This window comes from Procambarus clarkii, chromosome 30 (genome assembly GCF_040958095.1).
Source record: "Procambarus clarkii isolate CNS0578487 chromosome 30, FALCON_Pclarkii_2.0, whole genome shotgun sequence".
Lineage (NCBI taxonomy): Eukaryota > Metazoa > Arthropoda > Malacostraca > Decapoda > Cambaridae > Procambarus > Procambarus clarkii.
This window is the reverse complement of record NC_091179.1, coordinates 38,936,775-38,961,738: the sequence shown is the minus strand read 5'-3', so window position 1 is coordinate 38,961,738 and position 24,964 is coordinate 38,936,775. Positions and strand designations below refer to the sequence as shown.

At 43.8% G+C, this 24,964-nt stretch overlaps 1 protein-coding gene across 1 annotated transcript in view; it reads right to left on the bottom strand.

The window, feature by feature from the left end:
• LOC138370058 (uncharacterized) overlaps window positions 1-21,677 on the bottom strand; it is a 44,142-nt gene extending 22,465 nt beyond the window's left edge. Inside the window, exon 1 of the mRNA XM_069333836.1 lies at window positions 21,422-21,677. Within this exon, the coding sequence (XP_069189937.1) occupies window positions 21,422-21,499 (78 nt within the window). The 5' untranslated portion in view covers window positions 21,500-21,677. The remainder of the gene's footprint in view (window positions 1-21,421) is intronic.
• Between the last annotated feature and the right edge of the window lie 3,287 nt (window positions 21,678-24,964).

The following is a 24,964-nucleotide window of genomic DNA, read 5'->3' as shown; positions in this document are numbered from 1 at the left end:
CATGTCCACTTTACCCGAGCGTTCTCTACGTCGCAGGCATCAGTTTGATATATGTGGGAGAGTGTAGTGTTCTCGAGGTGGCGAGAAATTCGTGAAAGAAAAGTATTTTGGCCTGTGGTATAGGCCCTTTAGGAAGCCAATATGGCGCGGGCTCCTCCGATTTGCCGCCAAAACTGTGCGACGTCAGTGGCACCAGATTGGTCACCGACAGCGATGTGCCACAGGGAGCCAATGAAAACCTCCCTTGGCAAGTATGACGTCACGAAGGCAGGGGGGTCCGGTCATAGCGCCATGGCGGCGCCATCAGTCTGACAAGACACGTCAAGGTGAACGGATGTGTAAAGGTTGATCCTGTCAATCTGGCAGTAATACGCCTCTCCCGTGGATCTTACGCGTCACACGTAGTCTGCCAGTATGCCGGGAGGTCTTCCTTCATTCCATGTGTGGACCGAAGAGGGAATTGACGGAATATTGAGCATCAAGTGCTCCAGGGTCGGGTGATGTGCAGGTGAATTCTAGGCAGTATCGTCTGGGACGTCTGATAGCTTCACAGTGACGACATAGCGGCTGGGCCAATCCACTGGGAAGCAGTGAAAGAAGATTGGGAATCCGAACGACTGCAGCCGAGACGTAGGTTGGCAGCCGTAGTGGGGAGGAGAAGTTGACAGCCGGGAGACCGACTCCAACCCTACAAGACGTGGAAGAGGAGCACGGACCCGCGGAGGACAGAACACGGATACGACGCGTTTATTTTGGGACGTTGATTGAGTTCCTGGAGGACACGACAGGGTGTGTGGGGGCGTTTCCTACACGAGGCAGGAGCCTGGACCAGGAGCTACAACTCAACTCTCACCGGAGGATAGGTGGAAGTAGGTGATTCTAGTTTCCCTCCCAATTCCCCTTTAGTCAGCTATATTATTTAGCCAGAGTATTTTGTATGTCGTGAGCAAGGCTCACCCATGTCAAAGTAAGGCAGAGTGTTCAGAGTGGGGCTACTTAGAGCACTCACGATATTTATTATTATTATTGGTGTGTGCAGGCACCCGGAGTAATTGATGAATTTACTGTGTTGATAATGTCTTTCATGAGACATTAATATGATCATTTAGTGAGAGAATATATATATATATAAATGTACCAGTATTTGGTGTTAGGCTATGTGCTCAGTAACTATATTATTACTATTATTGATGTCTATGATTTATCTATATATATATATGTCTATGCTTGTGTATTGAATAACCATTCATGTGTGCAGTGATAAATTGAATATTCGCCCACAAAAGGAATTACTGAGAACTCCAGTAATATATACTTGCATTCGTTATCATTAAATGAAGGGCAGTGTGTTATACCATGATAATGAATTATTGTGTTCATTAATATAGAAATGTGTGATTGAGCTCAAGATCGGTGCAGTGAATCATCTGCGTTCTATTGCCATTATAGAAGTAATCGTGTTGTGTGTATATACAGTGATAGTTGAGAATTTAAAGAAACAGGCGTCTCACGCCAGACGAACAGATAAACGAACATTCGCGCGGTGGGAGTCGCCCAGCTGATTTTGACATTGACGTGAGGGGGAGCATTGCCAGCTTGGCGAGTTCATGATTATTTGTGAGAACGAGCGACTTCCGCATGAAATAGCTGTTTGCTTATTGATATAATTATGTGATGTCTTGAGTTTTAAGTAAAATACAAAATACCTTGGCGTTTGTATCATCCCCTCCATGTTTCTTGTGGCTATATAATACATGAAAGGAAATAGAGTGATAGGAATAAATACCTGCCTGATATCAGATCTATTGAGTGTGTTCTTGCCACTGCTACCACAATTCAACAAAATCCCTGACGTGTTACTGGACAAGGAAAACACCAGTTGGCGACCTTGTGGTTAGTAGTAGAGCCCAGTGTCGGGGCGGGCACACAGCTGTAAAGAGAACAAGCTGTGTTCTCACTCATTCTCGATCAGAGGCCGGTTGGGGATTGACTGGGCTACTCTCCTGGCATACAGTGGCGCCGTGAGGATAGAGTGAAGACCGGCAGGGCTACGGTGAGTGACCTTGGGTATACTGTTACTCGCCCCTCTTATTGTGAACCCCGACATTGGGGTTCACCATAAGCGGGGCGACCCCAACCTGTGGGGTCTTCCTTCGTTCATGTGTTGGACCAGAAAAGGAATTGACACAATATTGAGCATCAAGTGCTCCATGGACAGGTGTTGTGCAAGAGTGGAGTCTAGGCAGCAACGTATGCGACGGCTGATAGCTTCATAGTGATGACATAGTGGCTGGGCCAATCCTCCGTGAGGGAATCAGTCTGACACGACACGTCAAGGTGGTGTTACGATATATCGTATCGTGTTATTTCATCGCATAAAGACACTGTTATTTATTAGTAATACGTTCATTATTACAGGAAGAACGAGGTTAACGATCATAGAGGTCGGTAACAGTCAGCACAGTATGGCTCGTCCGGTGGCGGGAATTTCTGTTAGCCAATCAGAACCACCGGACGAGGTAACGTGTGCTGGCCGGAGCATGTGGAGAAACAGACCTCTACTCCCCTCCATTCAGTCAACATGCTGTCGTCATTTTCGGATGTTTGACCAACTGACCCAACTGTTCCAGTATGCTCCACCCTCACCAAAGGAAACGGACGTGAGGACCTAGCGGTATGGAAGACGTCTCTGAGGTCGTGGAAGGCACCGTCATTAATAGTTAGAGGCGTTGAGGTAACACAGTGTCCGAATAGTGGTCCTAATCATGGACAAGTGGATGATTTATAAGTGGGAAGAACAATCGGACAAGAGACGACCATTTCATGGTCGCAGTGTCTCTCTCTCTCTATATATATAACTGTACTTGTGTACAATGCCTAAATATATATACATGTAATATATTGTATGTAAGGTGGTTAGAGATATATCCGAATATATCCATGATGAAGTTTTTATATAATCTTATTTTCTTGTCCTTTGTCAGACCTCAGCACAAAGTGTGTCGCACCTGACAATAGGTCCGGCTGAGGCTGACACCTGATCAGATTAATGTACCCCGTTATAGTACAACGAAACATAGGATAAACACTCAGAATAAATCTAAATTAAATGTGTTGGGTAGTCGACAGTTCGATTCCAACACATATGGGGGCCTGTCCGGGAGTGTTTTGAGCAAGACACACTGTGTACACTTGCAGCACCCATTGCTAGTCATCTAGGTATCCAGCCAGGTAAAGTTTCATCATGGATCGTGTCCATTCATTTATAACAAAAGAGGACCCATTGATTTTGGAGAGCTGTACGAAAGAACAGCTGAAGCAAATTGCCGAACACTATGAGATAGAATTAGTGTCGACTAAAGTGGTCTACATTAGACAAGAACTTGGAAATAAAGTAAGGTCTCGACGCGAAGCGGTAGGATTAGATGTGAGCGCAAAGGAAAGTGGGGAACAAGATAATGAGGAAGTATCTTCTAATACGTCTCGTAGGAGTGGAAGTTTAGAATATGAATTGGAACGTTTGAAACTGGAAGCTCAAATTAAGAGGGAAGAGAGACAGTTTCAGTTAGAGAAACTGAAATTGGAGCAAGAAAAAGTGCGACTTGAAAGTGAGCAAAAAAACGCGTGGAGAATTAGAAAAGGAGAAAACGAAGCAAATGGAAATCGAAGCAAATAAATTTGTGGCTCCTTAGAGGCGAGGGCGAGAGGTACACTCGGAGAGCACACCTATTCCTGCAGCATATGATCACAAGGCACGTGAAAAGGAGGTTCCGAAATTTTGTCAAGAAGAGTCTGAGTCTTTTTTTTGAGCATTTTGAAAAAGTTGCTACACTAAAGCAGTGGCCAGAGGAGGATTGGGCCCAATTGGTGCAAATAAGATTGACTGGGGCAGCGAGAGAGGCCTATACCCAGCTCTCTCTTGAAGATTGTAAAAATTACTGGACTGTGAAAAAACAGCATATTAAGGTCATTTCTACTGACACCTGAAGCTTACCTGAAGCAGTTCAGAGAAATGGTAAAGACACAGAGGAGCACATATGCTGAAACAGCTAGAGATTTGGAACGTAGATTCCAAAGATGGATGGGTTCCGAAAAGGTAGAATCTTTCGAAGACTTGAAACAATTGATGTTAATGGAAAAATTCTTGGAGATGGTGACTCCAGACACCAGGTTTAAGGTTCAAGAAGCAGGAATAAAAACACTCTTAGAAGCAGCGGACAAAGCAGATGTAATTACGGAAGCTGACAGAAGTCTCCAGGAACATAAAAGAAAAAGGTCACGCAAAGTTGCAGGGTAGTAAAAGACAGTATACGTGGAACAATAGAGATGGTCGTGGATATACTGGCAAGCCGATAGCCCGACAAAGTCAGAGGTATGTGGAATTTTCTCCGTCGGGAGGTGACGCATTCGAGGGTCAGGCTAGCGCACCCTCGGGTCAGGGAGGAAATACAACGTCTAGAAATCGAGGTATAGGACAATGGAGACGTGGCGAATCCTATTATAATGGACAACGTAGTTCGAGAGGACGAGGATTCTCTTCTCGGGTAATATGCTACACATGTAACAAGCCTGGACACTTAAGTAGAGAGTGTAGGCAAGGCAGAAGAGTGGTGTCCCTCACAGTGAGTAAATACAGTCGTCCGTATACAAGTTTAAAGGAGGAATTGCCCCAGGAGAAGATGTTTATTACGAAAAGATATAACCGTTTTATTAGCAAAGGTATGGTGAGTATAGGGGGTCAGCCTGACCAACAAGTCACAATATTACGTGACACAGGAGCGAATCAGAGCTTAATACTGAAAAGCTTGATTCCTGAGTACAGATCTTGTATAAATGGACAAATAATTAAGGTACGGGGTATAAATTCAGAGATGGATATACCTGTGTGTACAGTAAAGCTAACCTCTGATTACTTTACAGATGAAGTGATGTTAGGAGTGTGCTCGGACATACCCATTCCTGGAGTACATGTCATCTTGGGCAACGATTTGTGCGGTTCAAGTGTGTTGCCAGAGGTACTGCACAGTGATGTACCAAACGGACATCAAAACAATTTGGAAGATGAACAATGTAATAACATAACGCTCGCCAGTATTCTGGATGATCCCTCGGAAGATGATCAAATAGAAGTATATCCGGCCTGCGTCGTAACCCGAGCGCAGAGTGCTCGACTACGAGATGTGCCAGAGAGGATGGACGTATCTTCTGCAAAGGAGGAGGAAGAAGTGGATTTTGGACTAAAAGGCTTGTTCGAGGAACGTGCAGCACCAAGTACAGCGAGAGTGGAAGTAAGACCACAATTACCATCCCACATAAAGGTAAGCAAACCAGATTTTATAGCTGCCCAGAAATTAGAATTTGAGGAATGTATAAAGGAAGCTAAGGAAGGAAATGCTTGTATCACGTCACCCACTTACTATTACCTGGACGACGGGGTTTTGATGCGAAAATGACGATCAGACCACGCGCCAGCTGACAAAGACTGGGTTGAAAAGTATCAAGTGATGGTACCTAAAGGTTATAGGAACTCTGTATTGGAAGTTGCCCATGCATTAGAAATGGCGGGACATCTCGGTGTTCATAAGACACTTAGGAAAATACAAGACCATTTTTATTGGCCAGGTATGGCTGCAGACGTAAAAAGGTATTGCAGAACTTGTTTACCCTGTCAGAGAGCGGGAAAACCTGCTCCAGCGCTTCCTAGAGCCCAACTAAAGCCAATTCCAGCATTTGGGGAACCTTTTGAAAGGATAATAGTGGATTGTGTAGGTCCCCTACCCAGGACAAGAAAAGGGAACGAATACTTATTTACCATCATGTGCTCAGCGACTCGTTTTCCCGAGGCATTTCCCGTGCGAAAGATAACCTCCAGAATATTGTTTGACAGGTTACAGCAATATTTTTCGTGGGTAGGAATGCCGAAGGTTTTGCAATCCGATTTAGGTAGTGTTTTCCAATCAAAGCTGTTCCGTAAGACAATGAAGGATTGGGATGTGAAACAGATTAGGTCATCTCCTTATCATCCCCAATCTCAAGGGGCCATCGAACGTTTTCATGGCACTATGAAGAGCCTTTTGCGAATTTATTGTGCTGAGCAAGGGGCACAGTGGGACGAGGCCATCGCCCCAATAATGTTTGCTATCAGGGATTCGGTAGTAGAGTCCTTAGGCATGACACCGTTTCAATTAGTATATGGGCATACGGTGAGAAGTCCGATAGTTATGTTGAAGGATCGGTTAACATCTGAAGGTTCAAGAGATAATCTGGAAACGTATGTTCAAAAGTTTAAATGCAGATTGTTCAGGGCGCGAAAGCTGGTGAAGGAAAATTTGAAAATATCCCAAGCGACCATGTCAAAATATTACAACAAAGGTACCAAAAAGAGAAGTTTTAATGCAGGTGATAAGGTATTGGTCTATCTACCTGTCAAACGGACGGTAAATGATTCAAAATTTTGTGGACCCTATATGGTCAAGAATAAACTTGGTGATTTAACGTACGTAATACACATGCCGTACAGACCGAGAAAATCCCAGATATGTCACGTAAACTTAATGAAAAGGTATTGGGATAGAGATGAGGATGGGCAACTAGACACTGCTGTAATGTGCGCAGTTTCCAATGAGTTTACGGAATTTTATTTTTTTTTGAGATATATACAAGAGTTGTTACATTCTAGTACAGCCACTAGTACGCGTAGCGTTTCGGGCAGGTCCCTGGAATATGATCCCCTGCCGCGAAGAATCGTTTTTTCATCCAAGTACACATTTTACTGTTGCGTTAAACAGAGGCTACAGTTAAGGAATTGCGCCCAGTAAATCCTCCCCGGCCAGGATACGAACCCATGACATAGCGCTCGAGGAACGCCAGGCGAGTGTCTTACCACTACACCGCGGAGACTGTGATTATGAATTAAACGATAAGAGGCTAGAAAGAGCAGATGGAGCCCGAATTTCTAATTCTTAGTGGTTACGAGAGATGAATGCACACTTGACATACTTAGATGATCAAAGGAGGCAGGACATAGAAGAGATTCTCATGAAATACATATCACTATTCTCTGACGTACCGCGACGACACCGCGAAATTACGCACGAGGTAAATGTAGGAGGAGCTCGACCAATAAAGCAACATCCGTATAGAATAAATCCTGAAAAGAGAGAAATTATGCGACGTGAGGTAAAATATCTATTTGATAACGATCTGGCAGAATTGAGCGACAGTGATTGGAGCTCACCTTGTCTACTGGTGAAAAAGCCAGATGGCACACAGGTTGTGCACGGATTACAGAAAGGTGAATTCGGTCACTATCGCAGATTCGTACCCAATTCCTCGAATTGAGGATTGTATCGACCAAATAGGACACACCCAGTTCGTATCGAAAATTGACCTTTTGAAAGGGTACTATCAGATACTCCTCTCAGAGAGTGCCAAGAGAATCTCTGCCTTCGTGACACCTGACGGTCTTTATCAATATAAAGTACTACCATTCGGTATGAAAAATAGTGGAAGTTGTTTCCAGAGAGCCATGAATAAAATCCTACAAGGGATGGTAGGTTGTACAGTTTATACTGATGACATCATAGTGTATTCACACTCGTGGGAAGAACATCTTCATCAACTAAAAGAGTTGTTTGATAAATTGGAAGAGGTAAATTTGACTATTAATCTCCCAAAAAGTGAATTTGGCAAAGAAAAATTGCAATATCTTGGATACATCATAGGACAAGGGGAGGTTGTCCCTGTCAGACAAAAAGTTGAAGCCATAGATAAGTACCCTGTGCCTAGAGGGAGAAGAGATTTACTCAGGTACCTAGGCATGGTGGGGTACTATAGAAAATTCTGCAGAAATTTTGCAACCATTGCAGCACCATTAACAGGACTTTTAGCGAAACATAAGAAATGGCAGTGGGACGAAGCCAGTCAAGAATCGTTTAATAAAACGAAATCATTGCTAACAGAAGCCCCTGTATTGGTTTCACCCGATTTTCAGAAGCCGTTTTCCCTCTTTGTCGATGCAAGTGATATAGGTGCGGGCGCTGTTTTGACTCAGGACCAAAATGGAACTTGTAAACCAGTGTCCTATTTCTCTAGGAAATTTTTACCTAATCAAAGAGCATATAGTAGCGTTGAAAAGGAAACCTTAGCCTTAGTGATGGCGCTACAGTATTTTGAGGTATACGTGGGAGCGGGCATAGGACCTGTTACGGTCTTCACGGATCATAACCCGCTCGTATTTTTAAATAAAATGAAGAATACCAATCAGCGCCTAACCCGGTGGGCTCTAATATTACAAGACTATAACTTAAATATAGTACACATTTAAGGAAAGGAAAACGTAATGGCTGACGCATTATCCCGTAGTATGGTATAAAGAAAACAGCAGACAGTGTGAAATAAAATGTTTTAGAAAAGAAAATAGTGAAGTGATGAAGGACGGTAGACTTCAGGAAAGTACTTTTGCATCCGCCACACCGTCCAAAGCGGTGTGTTCATAAAATTTACATATGTATTTTTTTGTATATACTTGAAGATAATTTGTTAAAAACAGATTTTGTGTGCAGTTGGAGACAAAGGAGATCCTGTACGCGAAAGATCAGTGGTCAGTAGGTACGGCACCATGTCTACAAAATGATAAGGTATGTCTGAAAAGACATGTCATTACTAGAATGAGTTGAATCTTTGTAGGATGGACGAAAAAGGATTAGTGCTACATTCGGTAGAGAAAATTAGTTTGGATGCTCCGTAATAACACTCTTTTAAGGGGGGAGGAGTGTTACGATATATCGTATCGTGTTATTTCATCGCATAAAGACACGGTTATTTATTAGTAATACGTTCATTATTACAGGAAGAACGAGGTTAACGATCATGGAGGTCGTTAACGGTCAGCACGGTATGGCTCGTCCAGTGGCGGGAATTTCTGTTAGCCAATCAGAACCACCGGGCGAGGTAACGTGTGCTGGCCGGAGCATGTGGAGAAACAGACCTCTACTCCCCTCCATTCAGTCAACATGCTGTCGTCATTTTCGGATGTTTGACCAACTGACCCAACTGTTCCAGTATGCTCCACCCTCACCAAAGGAAACGGACGTGAGGACCTAGCGGTATGGAAGACGTCTCTGAGGTCGTGGAAGGCACCGTCATTAATAGTTAGAGGCGTTGAGGTAACACAGTGTCCGAATATTGGTCCTAATCACGGACAAGTGGATGATTTATAAGTGGGAAGAAAAATCGGACAAGAGACGACCATTTCATGGTCGCAGTGTCTCTCTCTCTCTATATATATAACTGTACTTGTGTACAATGCCTAAATATATATTCATGTAATATATTGTATATAAGGTGGTTAGAGATATATCCGAATATATCCATGATGAAGTTTTTATATAATCTTATTTTCTTGCCCTTTGTCAGACCTCGGCACAAAGTGTGTCGCACCTGACAATAGGTCCGGCTGAGGCTGACACCTGATCAGATTAATGTACCCCGTTATAGTACAACGAAACATAGGATAAACACTCAGAATAAACCTAAATTAAATGTGTTGGGTTGCCGACAGTTCGATCCCAACAGTGGACGGATGTGTGAAGGTTGATCCTGTCAATCCGACAGTAATACGCCACTCCCGTGGATCTTGCGCATCACCCGTAGTCTGCCAGTACGCCGGGATGTCTTCCTTCATTCCATGTGTGGACCGAAGAGGGAATTGACGGAATATTGAGCATCAAGTGCTCCAGGGTCGGGTGCTGTGCAGGTGAAGTCTAGGCAGTATCATCTGGGACGTCTGATAGCTTCACAGTGACGACGTAGCGGCTGGGCCAATCCACTGGGAAGCAGTGAAAGAAGACACTAATTGGGAATCCATACGACTGCAGCCGAGACGTAGGTAGGCAGCCGTAGTTGGGAGGAGAAGTCGATGGCCGGGAGACCGACTCCAACCCTACAAGACGTGGAGGAGGAGCACGGACCCGCGGAGACGATGCATTTATTTTGGGATGTTGATTGAGCTTCTGGAGGACACGACAGAGTGTGTGTGTGGGCGTTCCCTACACGAAGCAGGAGCCTGGTCCAGGAGCTACAACTCAACTCTCACCGGAGGATAGGTGGAAGTAGGTGATTCTAGTTTCCCTCCCAATTCCACTTTAGTCAGCTATATTATTTAGCCAGAGTATTTTGTATGTCGTGAGCAAGGCTCACCTATGTCACAGTGAGGCACAAGCAGAGTGGGTCTACATAGAGCACTCACGGTATTTATTATTATTATTATTGGTGTGTGCAGGCACCCGGAGTAATTGATGAATTTACTGTGTTGATAATGTCTTTCATGAGACTTTTATATGATCATTTAGTGAGAGAATATATATATATATATATATATATATATATATATAATATATATATATATATATATATATATATTAGTATATTTTGGTAGCAGTCTTTCCTGTAGACATATATTATTAAATATGACCGAAAAAGTAAGATTAATAATTCTAACACGAATTTTCTCAATGTTTCGTACATTACGCTTCACTGTTGGAGGTAAATAAAAAATCACTTCTCCAAAATTCATTTTTATTTCTAGTCTGACGCGACACGGGCGCGTTTCGTAAAACTTATTACATTTTCAAAGACTTCACAAATACACAACTGATTAGAACTTACGTATCTCTGATTTTATATCTACATTTGAGTGAGGTGGGAGGGGTGATGTGGCATTAACACAAGACAGAACAAGAGGGGATATTAATAGGGTATTAAAAGTATCAACACAAGACAGAACAGAAACAATGGGTATTGAATAGAAGTGTTTGTAGAAAGCCTATTGGTCCATATTTCTTGATGCTTCTATATTGGAGCGGAGTCTTGAGGTGGGTAGAATATAGTTGTGCAATAATTGGCTGTTGATTGCTGGTGTTGACTTCTTGATGTGTAGTGCCTCGCAAACGTCAAGCCGCCTGCTATCGCTGTATCATCGATGATTTCTGTGTTGTTTACTAGGATTTCTCTGGCGATGGTTTGGTTATGGGAAGAGATTATATGTTCCTTAATGGAGCCCTGTTGCTTATGCATCGTTAAACGCCTAGAAAGAGATGTTGTTGTCTTGCCTATATACTGGGTTTTTTGGAGCTTACAGTCCCCAAGTGGGCATTTGAAGGCATAGACGACGTTAGTCTCTTTTAAAGCGTTCTGCTTTGTGTCTGGAGAGTTTCTCATGAGTAGGCTGGCCGTTTTTCTGGTTTTATAGTAAATCGTCAGTTGTATCCTCTGATTTTTGTCTGTAGGGATAACGTTTCTATTAACAATATCTTTCAGGACCCTTTCCTCCGTTTTATGAGCTGTGGAAAAGAAGTTCCTGTAAAATAGTCTAATAGGGGGTATAGGTGTTGTGTTAGTTGTCTCTTCAGAGGTTGCATGGCTTTTCACTTTCCTTCTTATGATGTCTTCGATGAAACCATTGGAGAAGCCGTTATTGACTAGGACCTGCCTTACCCTACAGAGTTCTTCGTCGACTTGCTTCCATTCTGAGCTGTGGCTGAGAGCACGGTCGACGTATGCGTTAACAACACTCCTCTTGTACCTGTCAGGGCAGTCGCTGTTGGCATTTAGGCACATTCCTATGTTTGTTTCCTTAGTGTAGACTGCAGTGTGGAAACCTCCGCCCTTTTCCATGACTGTTACATCTAGAAAAGGCAGCTTCCCATCCTTTTCCGTCTCGTAAGTGAAACGCAGCACGGAACTCTGCTCAAATGCCTCCTTCAGCTCCTGCAGATGTCTGACATCAGGTACCTGTGTAAAAATGTCGTCAACATACCTGCAGTATATGGCCGGTTTCAAGTTCATGTCGACTAAGTCTTTTGCTCGATGGTACCCATGTAGAAGTTTGCAAACAGGACACCTAGGGGAGAACCCATGGCGACCCCATCTACTTGCTTATACATGTGCCCATCCGGGCTCAAGAAGGGTGCCTCTTTAGTACAAGCTTGGAGTAGTTTCCTCAGAATACTTTCTGGCATGTCAAGAGGAGTACAGGCTGGATCACGATACACTCTGTCGGCTATCATTCCGATTGTCTCGTCCACAGCTTAAAGCGGCAGCTAAAAGCCTTCGTGAGCACAAGGAGATAGTTGTCAGGAGAGGTGACAAGTCGCCAGTATATGTCATTCTTAAAAAAGACGAATATCTGGCGAAAATGAACATCATACTCTCTGACCAAACTAAGTTCCAAAGGGTAACGAAGGACACTACAGCCGAATTAAAAGCAAAGGTCAACAAACTGATCGAAACTGTGAACGCCAAGAAATCCGGACTCCACCTGCCAAAGATCATTGGGGAATATAAACCTGGATATGCATATGGAAATGTCAAGACGCACAAGCCTGGAAACCCACTTCGGCCAATCATTAGCCAGATACCCACACCCACGTACAGACTGGCGAAGCGACTCAACGGCCTGCTGACTCCTTATGTTCCTTGCGCCTTCAGCCTGAAGTCTCCAAAGGAATTTGTGGATTACTGCGGGGCACACGGGCCACAGGGATAAGAGCCTCGTTGGACGTAGAATCGCTGTTTACCAACGTACCTGTGGACGAGACAATCGGAATGATAGCCGACAGAGTGTATCGTGATCCAGCCTGTACTCCTCTTGACATGCCAGAAAGTATTCTGAGGAAACTACTCCAAGCTTGTACTAAAGAGGCACCCTTCTTGAGCCCGGATGGGCACATGTATAAGCAAGTAGATGGGGTCGCCATGGGTTCTCCCCTAGGTGTCCTGTTTGCAAACTTCTACATGGGTACCATCGAGCAAAAAGTCTTAGTCGACATGAACTTGAAACCGGCCATATACTGCAGGTATGTTGACGACATTTTTACACAGGTACCTGATGTCAGACATCTGCAGGAGCTGAAGGAGGCATTTGAGCAGAGTTCCGTGCTGCGTTTCACTTACGAGACGGAAAAGGATGGGAAGCTGCCTTTTCTAGATGTAACAGTCATGGAAAAGGGCGGAGGTTTCCACACTGCAGTCTACACTAAGGAAACAAACATAGGAATGTGCCTAAATGCCAACAGCGACTGCCCTGACAGGTACAAGAGGAGTGTTGTTAACGCATACGTCGACCGTGCTCTCAGCCACAGCTCAGAATGGAAGCAAGTCGACGAAGAACTCTGTAGGGTAAGGCAGGTCTTAGTCAATAACGGCTTCTCCAATGGTTTCATCGAAGACATCATAAGAAGGAAAGTGAAAAGCCATGCAACCTCTGAAGAGACAACTAACACAACACCTATACCCCCTATTAGACTATTTTACAGGAACTTCTTTTCCACAGCTCATAAAACGGAGGAAAGGGTCCTGAAAGATATTGTTAATAGAAACGTTATCCCTACAGACAAAAATCAGAAGATACAACTGACGATTTACTATAAAACCAGAAAAACGGCCAGCCTACTCATGAGAAACTCTCCAGACACAAAGCAGAACGCTTTAAAAGAGACTAACGTCGTATATGCCTTCAAATGCCCACTTGGGGACTGTAAGCTCCAAAAAACCCAGTATATAGGCAAGACAACAACATCTCTTTCTAGGCGTTTAACGATGCATAAGCAACAGGGCTCCATTAAGGAACATATAATCTCTTCCCATAACCAAACCATCGCCAGAGAAATCCTAGTAAACAACACAGAAATCATCGATAGATACAGCGATAGCAGGCGGCTTGATGTTTGCGAGGCACTACACATCAAGAAGTCAACACCAGCAATCAACATCCAATTATTGCACAACTATATTCTACCCACCTCAAGACTCCGCTCCAATATAGAAGCATCAAGAAATATGGACCAATAGGCTTTCTACAAACACTTCTATTCAATACCCATTGTTTCTGTTCTGTCTTGTGTTGATACTTTTAATACCCTATTAATATCCCCTCTTGTTCTGTCTTGTGTTAATGCCACATCACCCCTCCCACCTCACTCAAATGTAGATATAAAATCAGAGATACGTAAGTTCTAATCAGTTGTGTATTTGTGAAGTCTTTGAAAATGTAATAAGTTTTACGAAACGCGCCCGTGTCGCGTCAGACTAGAAATAAAAATGAATTTTGGAGAAGTGATTTTTTATTTACCTCCAACAGTGAAGCGTAATGTACGAAAGATTGACAAAATTCGTGTTAGAATTATTAATCTTACTTTTTCGGTCATATTTAATAATATATATATTATATATATATATATATATATATATATATATATATATATATATAATGTCGTACCTAGTAGCCAGAACGCACTTCTCAGCCTTCTATGCAAGGCCCGATTTGCCTAATATGCCAAGTTTTCATGAATTAATTGTTTTTCGACTACCTAACCTACCTAACCTAACTTAACTTAACTTTTTCGGTTACCTAACCTAACCTAACCTATAAAGATAGGTTAGGTTAGGTTAGGTAGGGTTGGTTAGGTTCGGTCATATATCTACGTTAATTTTAACTGCAATAAAAAAAATTGACCTCATACATAATGAAATGGGTAGCTTTATCATTTCATAAGAAAAAAATTAGGGAAAATATATTAATTCATGAAAACTTGGCTTATTAGGCAAATCGGGCCTTGCATAGTAGGCTGAAAAAGTGCGTTCTGGCTACTAGGTACGACATTATATATATATATATATATATATATATATATATAATATATATATATATATATATATATATATATATATATATATATACAATATAAATATATATATATATATATTGTATAAAATATTTATATTATATATATATATATTATATAATTGATATTTATATATATATATATATATATATATATATATTATATATGTATATATATATATATATTATATATATATATATATATATATATATTATATATAATAATTTATATTATATATTATACAATATAATTATTATATATATATTATACAATATAAATAATTTATATTATATATTATACAATATAAATTATTATATATATATTATACAATATAAATTATATAAATATATATATATATATATTTTATATATCGTATAAAATATATATATTATACTATATATATATTGTGACGATAATCTCCTGCAAGAGATTGAGCCTGCTCTTCCCTCCAAAAATACGTCGCTACAAATATATAAAACTACTATGGAAGAAATGTCCAACAACGACAACAACATCTCCAAGGTTTGCCAGAGAGCAAAACGTATGCAGCCAGGAACACCTGCTCCGCCTCAAACCGCCAAACTACCTGTCTTGTTGCCGGCTCCTCGCTGATTGGCCGCCGGTCTAGCTGCAACTGCACTCCACCCACCATACTACTTGTTGTCTGGGGCCGCCACAACCTCAGTCTTCAGAATATTCAGTGCTTTCATACGGTTAACACGTCTTCTTGGTAGACTGAGCTGTGGCTTACGTGTACTAAGAGAGGTGATAGCTTAAAGCCAATATTCCTGCACCTCTCATTTTATTGTATATTGCACAGCTTGTTATTGCTCACTTGTCTTAACGTAACTTTTCATTTTGTCATTTAATTATTCTTATTATTTTGATTGATTGATTTTATTATACGAATTTGTATGTCCATTTTATTCATGTTTTGTTTTTCTAACGTAATTAAAATTGCATTGTTAAAATTTACTTGTGTTTTGTGTGTCTTCTCCTTACCTTACCACAGACGAAGTTCCAGATTTTCTATTTTTTTTTTATTCTATGTGACGAGGCCATACCCCTAGCTTTGAACAGCCGAACACCAACGCGTTACCGTCACATATTATATGGGGGCTTGTCCGGGAGCTTCACTCAGGTACTGGTACCAAGTGGTAATTTATGGTAAGCGTATTTAACTTTGTTAACGTAGCTTTTACTATTTTTCATATTCAATTTCATTTTTATATGGTGCGGTGTATTGTGCATTACGAGAGTAACATATGGTGAAGGTGAGACAACTTTGGATTACGTGGTGACTGTAGGCCGCAGTCATACTCTTAATTGGTCATCTCTCCCTCCGTGTTATTACTCGTGTTTACCATCTTTGTCCCTTGGATATTTCTCATTTTTGACAGATCATCATATTGGTACCCTGGTACTGTGGTCTGCCCCGGGTCAAGTGCACCCAATCTTCTGCAATCTGACTGTAGGAGGACAAAGAGGGCCATAGTTCCTCTAGCTCGAACTTTAGTTGCTGAATTGGGACCTCAGCAGCAGTTCTCGTCACCAGTTGACACCTCGCACCCCTACACGTCAGTCAGAGATGATGATACATACAACGGTAGGGAATTAGCTTACTTTTCAGAGCACAAAAGTTCGCTAATTCTGTAAGTATCATATTAAATTCAGTAGGAAAAACTTGCTTTATGTCCTATAGAGACTCGGCAAGGTATGCCTACATCCTTGGACTACCAATTTTACTTTTGAGGCAATTAACTGTTTCATTTGTTTTCGAAACTGTTTCATTTGTTAGTAGGATTTTCTTGCCCTTATCCTCTTACATGAGTACCGGGTACAAGATTTCCTGCGCCTTTGATTTAAATTAATCATTTAACATCTTGTACTTAACTTTAATTGTTAAAGATCCCACAGGATAGGTACCAGTTGCCACGTTGTCCTGTTTCTGACATTCACTATAACTGAATATTCGTTGTACCTTTATTTGCTAATTTCACCATGTTTCGTCTCCAAGCTTTCCGTGCAGATCCAGCAGGTGCAATAGGGACTTTAAGTCATGCCAAGAAGACTGAATTACAAACTCTTGCACATGAGTATCAGCTAACGGTTCCCTACCAAGTCAACAAGAGTGAAATATACAATCTGTTGCTGGATCATTTCTTAGAGCAAGGTAAGATAGACTCTGAAACTCATGAAACTTACTATATTGCAGATAAAACTGATTTGGCGACGATGAAACTGAAACTGGAGCTGGCCAAGATTGAACGTGAGCAGCAAAGGGAAGCCCGCGAACAGCAAAGGGAAGCCCGCGAACAGCAAAGGGAAGCCCTCGAACAACAAAGAGAAGCGGCTGCCATACGAAAGGACGAACACGAACGTGAAATCGCCCACAAGGAACGTGAACTCGCCCTCCAGGAACGTGAGTTGCAATGCTCCAGGAGCGGGAACGCGTACAGCTTGAAACACTCCAGGAGCGGAAACGCGTACAGCTTGAAACCAAACAACGCGAGTTGGAGATGCAACGCGAACATGACAAGCAACAAGCGACTCTGGCTCTAGAGTGTCGTCAACGCGAAATCGCCTTGGAAACTTCACACTTCACTCAACGCCAGCAAGCTACTGCCAATCTTCCTGTCAGTTTTAATATATCACATGCAAGTAAGTTAATGCCATCCTTTGTAGAAGCAGAAGTTGATGTGTTTTTCACCACCTTTGAAACCCTTGCTAATCAACTCAGTTGGCCTGTCGACCAATGGGCCACACTTCTCAGAGTCCATCTTACAGGTAGAGCTGCAGTCACACTCAGTACTTTGGCATCTGAGAATGACTACCAGACTCTGAAACAAGCAGTGTTGGACGCCTACCTCCTCTCCACTGAAAGTTATAGAAGGAAATTCCGTGACCACCTGAAGGCAAGTACCACTACCTTCCTCGAGTTTGCTAACACAAAACGGAGATATTTCATGAAATGGCTGGAAGCAGCACATGTCTCTACTTTTACAGAACTCGTCAACCTGATGCTAGTTGAAGAATTCTTGAGGCGTGTGCCGCCTCCTGTCCGTCTCTACTTAGCAGATAAAGAAGAAACCGACTACCTGAAGTGTGCTAAGTCGGCTGACACTTACAGCCTCATCCACCGGCTGACACCCGAACCATCCTCCAGTAAGAAGTCGTGGTACAGTTACGAGAAAGTGAGCACCGATCAAGCTGGCTCGCAATTGTACTGCAAGTATTGTAGACTCTATGGACATACCATAGACAAGTGTGGTAAGTCTCAATACAAGGGAACCACTGACCCACAGAAACCCAAACCAACTCCTCCTAAGTCCGGTAAGCCTGTGATGAATGTTGGTGTTAATGCTAATGATCTTTCTCTTTTCAGTAACCACCTGTATACTGGAACTGTCTCTGCCAACGGTTCAAATCCGGAGGGACGTTTCAAATTGAAGATCTTGAGGGACACAGCGGCTCTTCAATCGATCATCTTGAAGTCGGCTGTGCCCAACATCGTCTACACCGGAGAAACTGTCTTCATCACTGACCTCACTGCTACCACTCCATACCCTCTCGCCAGAGTCCACCTGGATTGTCCCTACGTGAACGGAGAAGTCCAAGTCGCCGTCAGGGAAAAGCCTTTTCCCATGCCTGGAGTGCAACTTCTCCTAGGCAACGACTTGGCAGAAGACCTGCAACCGACCAACCTGATCGTCATGGACAAACCCCAGGTGTGTAACTCTGTGCCAAGTAACCCTATTCTAGCGTATGTTCCAGCAGAGGTTCAAGAGAGTGATGAAGTTTCTCATCCGGTTCACGTGACCACCCGTGCACAAGCCGCACGTCCACAGCCAGCTGACTCTACTGCTACCGCTGTCCCTCAAGACCCTCAGAAACTACCCCCGAATCTGACCAAGTTGGAGTTCCGTAAGTTGCAGAGGGAAGATCTTACTTTAACACCCTTGTTTTTCCAGGCTGAGACTCAACCCGACAGTATTCCTGGGTTCTTCCTAGAGAACGACTTGCTCTACCGCAGATATAGACCCAGTAAACTGAAGGAGGAGGACGATTGGGCCAACATCGAACAACTTGTGATTCCTACCAGTCTGCGGCCCACTATTCTACATCTGGCCCACGGAGCACTCTCCCACTACGGCTTCAACAAGACTTACCATGGAATTCGTCAAGACTACTACTGGCCAGGTATGGTAAATAGCGTCAAACAGTACGTAAAACAGTGTCATACATGTCAGATGGCAGGCAAACCGAACATCTCCATTCCCAGAGCGCCACTGATTCCCATACAGGTGCCTGCGGAACCTTTCCACAGACTCATGTTGGTCCTTTACCTCGGACCAGTTCAGGTAACGCCTATATCTTAACCATCCTGTGTCCTACCACCAGATTTCCCATAGCAGTTCCAGTGAAGAACATCACGGCTGCTACGGTAGTAAAACATCTATTGAAGATCTTCACTCAATACGGATTTCCCAGGGAGATTCAGAGCGACTGTGGTACCAACTTCACCAGTGATCTCTTCAAAAGGACACTGGAGGAGTTCAACATCAAACAGGTATTGTCCAGCCCCTATCATCCTGCTTCACAGGGTTCTCTTGAACGTAGTCATCAGACTATCAAAGCACTCTTGAAAAAGTTTTGTAGTGAAACCTCTAAGGATTGGGATAAGCAAATCGACCTTATAATGTGTATTTACAGAAGTCTCCCCAATGAGTCCCTAGGAGTATCTCCTTATGAGATGCTCTACGGCCGTAAGTGCCGTACTCCCCTTAAGGCTTTCAAAGACTCTCTCCGAGATGCCACCTTCAGTGAGCATCAGAATGTGCCCCAGTTTCTTCAAAACCTTCAACACATTCTAGAGAGAGTCCACCGTTTTGCCCATGATAATCTATTGGAAGCCCAGGAGAGAATGAAGACTCATTACGACCAGACCAGCAAAGTAAGAAAATTTAAGCCGGGAGACTTCATCCTAGCATACTTCCCTATCCCAGGTTCACCTTTACAAAACAGGTTTTCAGGACCCTACCGCATCAAAGAGTGCAGAAGCAACAACAACTACGTTATAGAGGCTCCAGATAGGCGGCGGAAGACCCAGCTGTGCCACGTCAACCTCCTGAAGCAATATAATGGTACTCCTCCCACTGTCCTGATTAACTGTTCTACCTTCACAGAACCCTACATCCACAGTGAGACCTTCCCAGCTTCTCCCGAAAGCACTGACAAGGAGTCGGCGCTTTCTAATTCCGAAATCCTTAATGATCTTCCCAAATACTTTCAGGATAATAATAGTGCTCCTTTGCCATATTCTAATTCCACTCTCACCTCGTCAGATAAGCCCTTCATCCTCCATGTCGACGCCAGTGGTACCGACGTTGGTGGTGTCGTGATGCAGCAACGAGGCGAGGAGAACACACCTGTCAGCGACTACTGCTACAAGGAACTACGGAACAATTGGCAAGGAGCTACTCTTCATCATCCTGAAGCTCCAGCACTTCACTCCACACCTGAAAAGTGCTCGGTCCACCATCAACACGGACCACACCACCCTACACCTCCTGCAGCACGCCCACTTCTCATCTCAACGTCTTCTACTATGGGCTTGATAACTGCAGAAATTCAACCTGGAGACACGCTATACCAAGATTCCGACAACATCTTAGCCCATGATCTCTCCAGAGTTTATGAAGTAGAAGCGACTCCATCTAATACTCCACCACATAACGACGTACTTCTTCCAGAACCGCAGGCTTCGGGGGAGAGTTGTGACGATAATCTCCTGCAAGAGATTGAGCCTGCTCTTCCCTCCAAAAATACGTCAATACAAATATATAAAACTACTATGGAAGAAATGTCCAACAACGACAACAACATCTCCAAGGTTTGCCAGAGAGCAAAACGTATGCAGCCAGGAACACCTGCTCCGCCTCAAACCGCCAAACTACCTGTCTTGTTGCCGGCTCCTCGCTGATTGGCCGCCGGTCTAGCTGCAACTGCACTCCACCCACCATACTACTTGATGTCTGGGGCCGCCACGACCTCAGTCTTCAGAATATTCAGTGCTTTCATACGGTTAACACGTCTTCTTGGTAGACTGAGCTGTGGCTTACGTGTACTAAGAGAGGTGATAGCTTAAAGCCAATATTCCTGCACCTCTCATTTTATTGTATATTGCACAGCTTGTTATTGCTCACTTGTCTTAACGTAACTTTTCATTTTGTCATTTAATTATTCTTATTATTTTGATTGATTGATATTATTATACGAATTTGTATGTCCATTTTATTCATGTTTTGTTTTTCTAACGTAATTAAAATTGCATTGTTAAAATTTACTTGTGTTTTGTGTGTCTTCTCCTTACCTTACCACAGACGAAGTTCCAGATTTTCTATTTTTTTTTTATTCTATGTGACGAGGCCATACCCCTAGCTTTGAACAGCCGAACACCAACGCGTTACCGTCACAATATATATTCTATGTGGGTGTGGGTATTTGGTTGATGATTGGCCGAAGTGGGTTTCCAGGCTTGTGGGTATTGACATTTCCATAGACATACCCAGGTTTGTATTCCCCAGCAATTTTGGCAAGTGCCCAGAAATAAGGAAGTAACACTACCATGTGTTTCCTTAGCAGTAATGCATAGAAGTAGGACTAATAAAAGCACTGCAAGAAAGGTAACTCTTATCATACCGAAACACATAGCAACACATACTTAAAGTGCTCACCTTGGAGTAGGTCTTTGTATTGGCGCCGGCAGCGAAGGGAACCAGCATCATTATTGCAGCCACAGTTAATGCCAACATCGCCACAACACTCCAAAACTGCGCCACCACACTCTCCAACTTCACAATTGTGTTCAGTCTTCGATGATATCTTCAGCTCTGGCTGGAAGCACTGTGCGTACGCTCTGCTCAGCGTCGACTCTGGAATGGAACATGAAATTATCCTCAAGATGGGAAGTGTTCTCAGGACGTAAAGAATGTCATCAGGAAGTGAAGAGTGTCGTTAGGACGTGAAGAGCCTCCTCAGGGCGTGAACCAAACAAACATTTTCTCGTTTTTAAAACGTGGTAAGTAAGTAATTATCAACAGAAGGCACCAAACCGGGAAGGCTATGTAGTACCATCAAATACGCAAAATAATCAGAGGGTGCTAAATATCACCAAGGATGCCAATACGAGAACAAAAAACATAAGGCGAACGATATCAAAAGTATCCGAGTCACCAAGAATTCTATTGAGGGACAGGCGACCGCGAGGGGTGGTCAGAAAGCAAGACACACGTTCGTCCTGGAAGTCAGGACATTCAAGAAGGACATGCACGACCGTAAGAGGGACAATGCAATTAGGACAATAAGGAGCAGGGCGGCGCTCCATCAAGTGACCATGGGTTAGGCGAGTATGGCCAATATGCAACCTCGCCAGAGCTGTTTCCCATCGCCGGTTACGGTGGTAGGAGGACAGCCACAAGGAAACATCATTTAAGATTACGTAGTTTGTTACTAGTAACAGACGACCAAGAAGCCTGCCAACGGGTAAGGATGGAGGAATGGATAACCGGGTAAAAGTTGGAATATGGAATATCTTTACGAAAGATGGGACAAGAGTGGACAGCTTCCTTGGCGGCAGCATCCGCATGCTCATTGAAAGACACACCAAACTGGCTGCGAACCCAACAAAACTCAACCGACTTAAATTTACTGTGAACAAGAAACAGCCAATGCTGGATCTCGACAACTACCGGATGAGCCGGATTAAAAGACCCCAGAGCCATGAGAGCACTACGAGAGTCAACAACAACTACAAAGGAAGACTGACAACGAGAAAGCAGGAGACGAACAGCATAGAGAATAGCATAAAGCTCCGCTGTAAAGAAGCTAGTCTCTGGAGGTAAGCGACACATAAGTGCGATCAGGAAAAACAACAGAGTAGCCAACACCGTCCGCAGACTTAGACCCATCGGTGAAAACAGAAACGGAGCGGGAGTGAGAAGAAAAGTGCTCAAAGAAAAGGCGTTTTAGAACCGTAGGAGGGGTAAAAGCTTTAGTGATGCGGGTCAAGGATGCATAAAACTGCGGAAGTCGGAACTCTCCACGGGAGCAAAGGAACAACAACACGAGGAGAAACATTAGAAACACGAAAGGAAAGAGAATCCTGTAAGCGAGATAACCGAACAGAAAGAGGGAGGTGGTGAAGAGGAACAGGAACCGCAGGAAAGGTAAAAGTTAATGCATGACAGAGGCGAGAGGAAGGATGTTGTAAGGACCGCGCAAGATAGCGAAGACAGTAGCGATCACGGCGGTCATGGAGAGACAGGAAGCCAGTGTCAACATACAAGCTAAGGATGGGAGTCGAACGAAAGGCACCAGAACTGAGGCGCAACCCAGTATGGTGCAAAGCATCAAGACGGGGAAGAGTAGAAGGAGAAGCAGACAAGTAAGCAGGCCAACCATAATCGAGCTTAGACAGACAGGACGAGAGAGGAATGTAAAGCAAGGAGAGTGCGCCTATCTGCCCCCCCCCCCCCCGCAAGAAGTATGGGACAAGACCCGAAGGAGGGTAAGGGCCTTAGAGCACTCAACACGGAGGTAAGAGATATGGGGAGACCAAGACAAACGAGTGTCGAGGAATAACCCCAAAAGCTTTGCGGAATCTTTGTACTCAAGGTGATGACCATAAAGTGACAAAAAGGGACGAAGAAAGACCCGTTTCCGAGTATGACATGGCACAAGTCATAGAAGTAGAGAACATGAAGCCATGATCGGTGGCCAAAGACGACACGGCATCAATCACAAGTTTAAGCCGGCACTGAAGGAAAGGCGAATCATCACCCTGACAGCAAAGGGTAAGATCATCGACATAGAGAGCGGAGAAGACACCTGAAGGAAGAGAGGAAAGAAGACCATTGAGGGCAACCAGAAAAAGAGTAGTGCTTAGAACACTACCGTGAGGCACACCCTCGTATTGCTGAAAAGAAGCAGAGAGCGGTACCAAGGCGCACCCGAAAGGAACGATGAGAAAGGAAGCTGCGGAGAAAGAGGGAGATGACCACGAAGGCCAAAAGAATGAAGCTTGGATAGAAAATGATATCGCCAAGTAGTGTCTTAAGCCTTTTCCAGGTCAAAAAGGACGGCAACAACGTAGGTCCTCGCAGCAAAAGCAGTACGAATATAGACCTCCAAGTTCACCAGGACATCTGTCGTGCTGCGGCACTTGCGGAAACCAAATTGAGAAGGGAAGAGGAGGTGATGGTGTTCCAGGAACCACATCAGACAAACGTTAACCATACGTTCAAAGTTTGCAGACAACTAGTGAGGGCAATAGGGCGAAAGTCCTTAGGGGAAGTTCCCAGAGACCCTGGTTTGTGAACAGGGAGGACAACGGCATCAAGCCAGTCCTCGGGGACTGACGACGACTCCCAGATCAGATTATACAGAATCAGTAAATAACGAGACGTGCACGGAGGGAGATGGCGAAGCATCTCAATGCATACCATCAGAGACCGCCGCCGTAGAACCGCAGAGGGCCAGGGCAGAACGAAGTTCAGAGAGAGAGAGAAGGGATCGTTATAGGAAAGTCGAAGACGAGTGCAGAAATCTAAAGGACGAGACTCTATGACTGGTTTACGAAGAAGGAAAGATTGGGGAAGATGAAGACCAGAGCTAACAGAAGAAAAGTGGGAACCCAGTTCGGTAGCAACCTGCAACGGGTCCGACACAAGAGTACCACGGAGGTGAAGGACAGGTGAAACATCGGGAACGAACTTACCCGCTATCTTGTGGATACGCTTCCAGATATGTGGCAGGGGAGTTTCGGACGTAATTGTGGAGACATAAGACGCCCAACATTCACGTTTAGCCGTACGAATGGCCCTACGGGCCACCGCACTCGCTCTCTGAAAGAAAGGAAAAGAATCGACCGTCTGCAGACAGCGGTGCCTCTTCCAGGTTGCACGCTTACAGCGGAACCCGAGCACAGTCTGCATTCCACCAGGGAACGCACTTCCGCGGACCCCGAGAGGAAGAGCGAGGAATAGAGCGGAGGGCAGCGTCGAAGACAGTGTCATGAAAAAGGAGGAGAGGCAGAAGGGAGAGGTCAGAGAGAGCAGCACTGAGGGTAAATGGGTTCCAGTCCGCTTTAGAAAACTGCCATCTAGGGAAGGAGAGGAAGGACGAAAAGAGAAAAAAGAAATAAGGATGGGGAAATGGTCACTGCCATGGAGGTCATCAAGAACCTGCCACGTGAAATCTAAGTAAAGAGATGAAGAGCA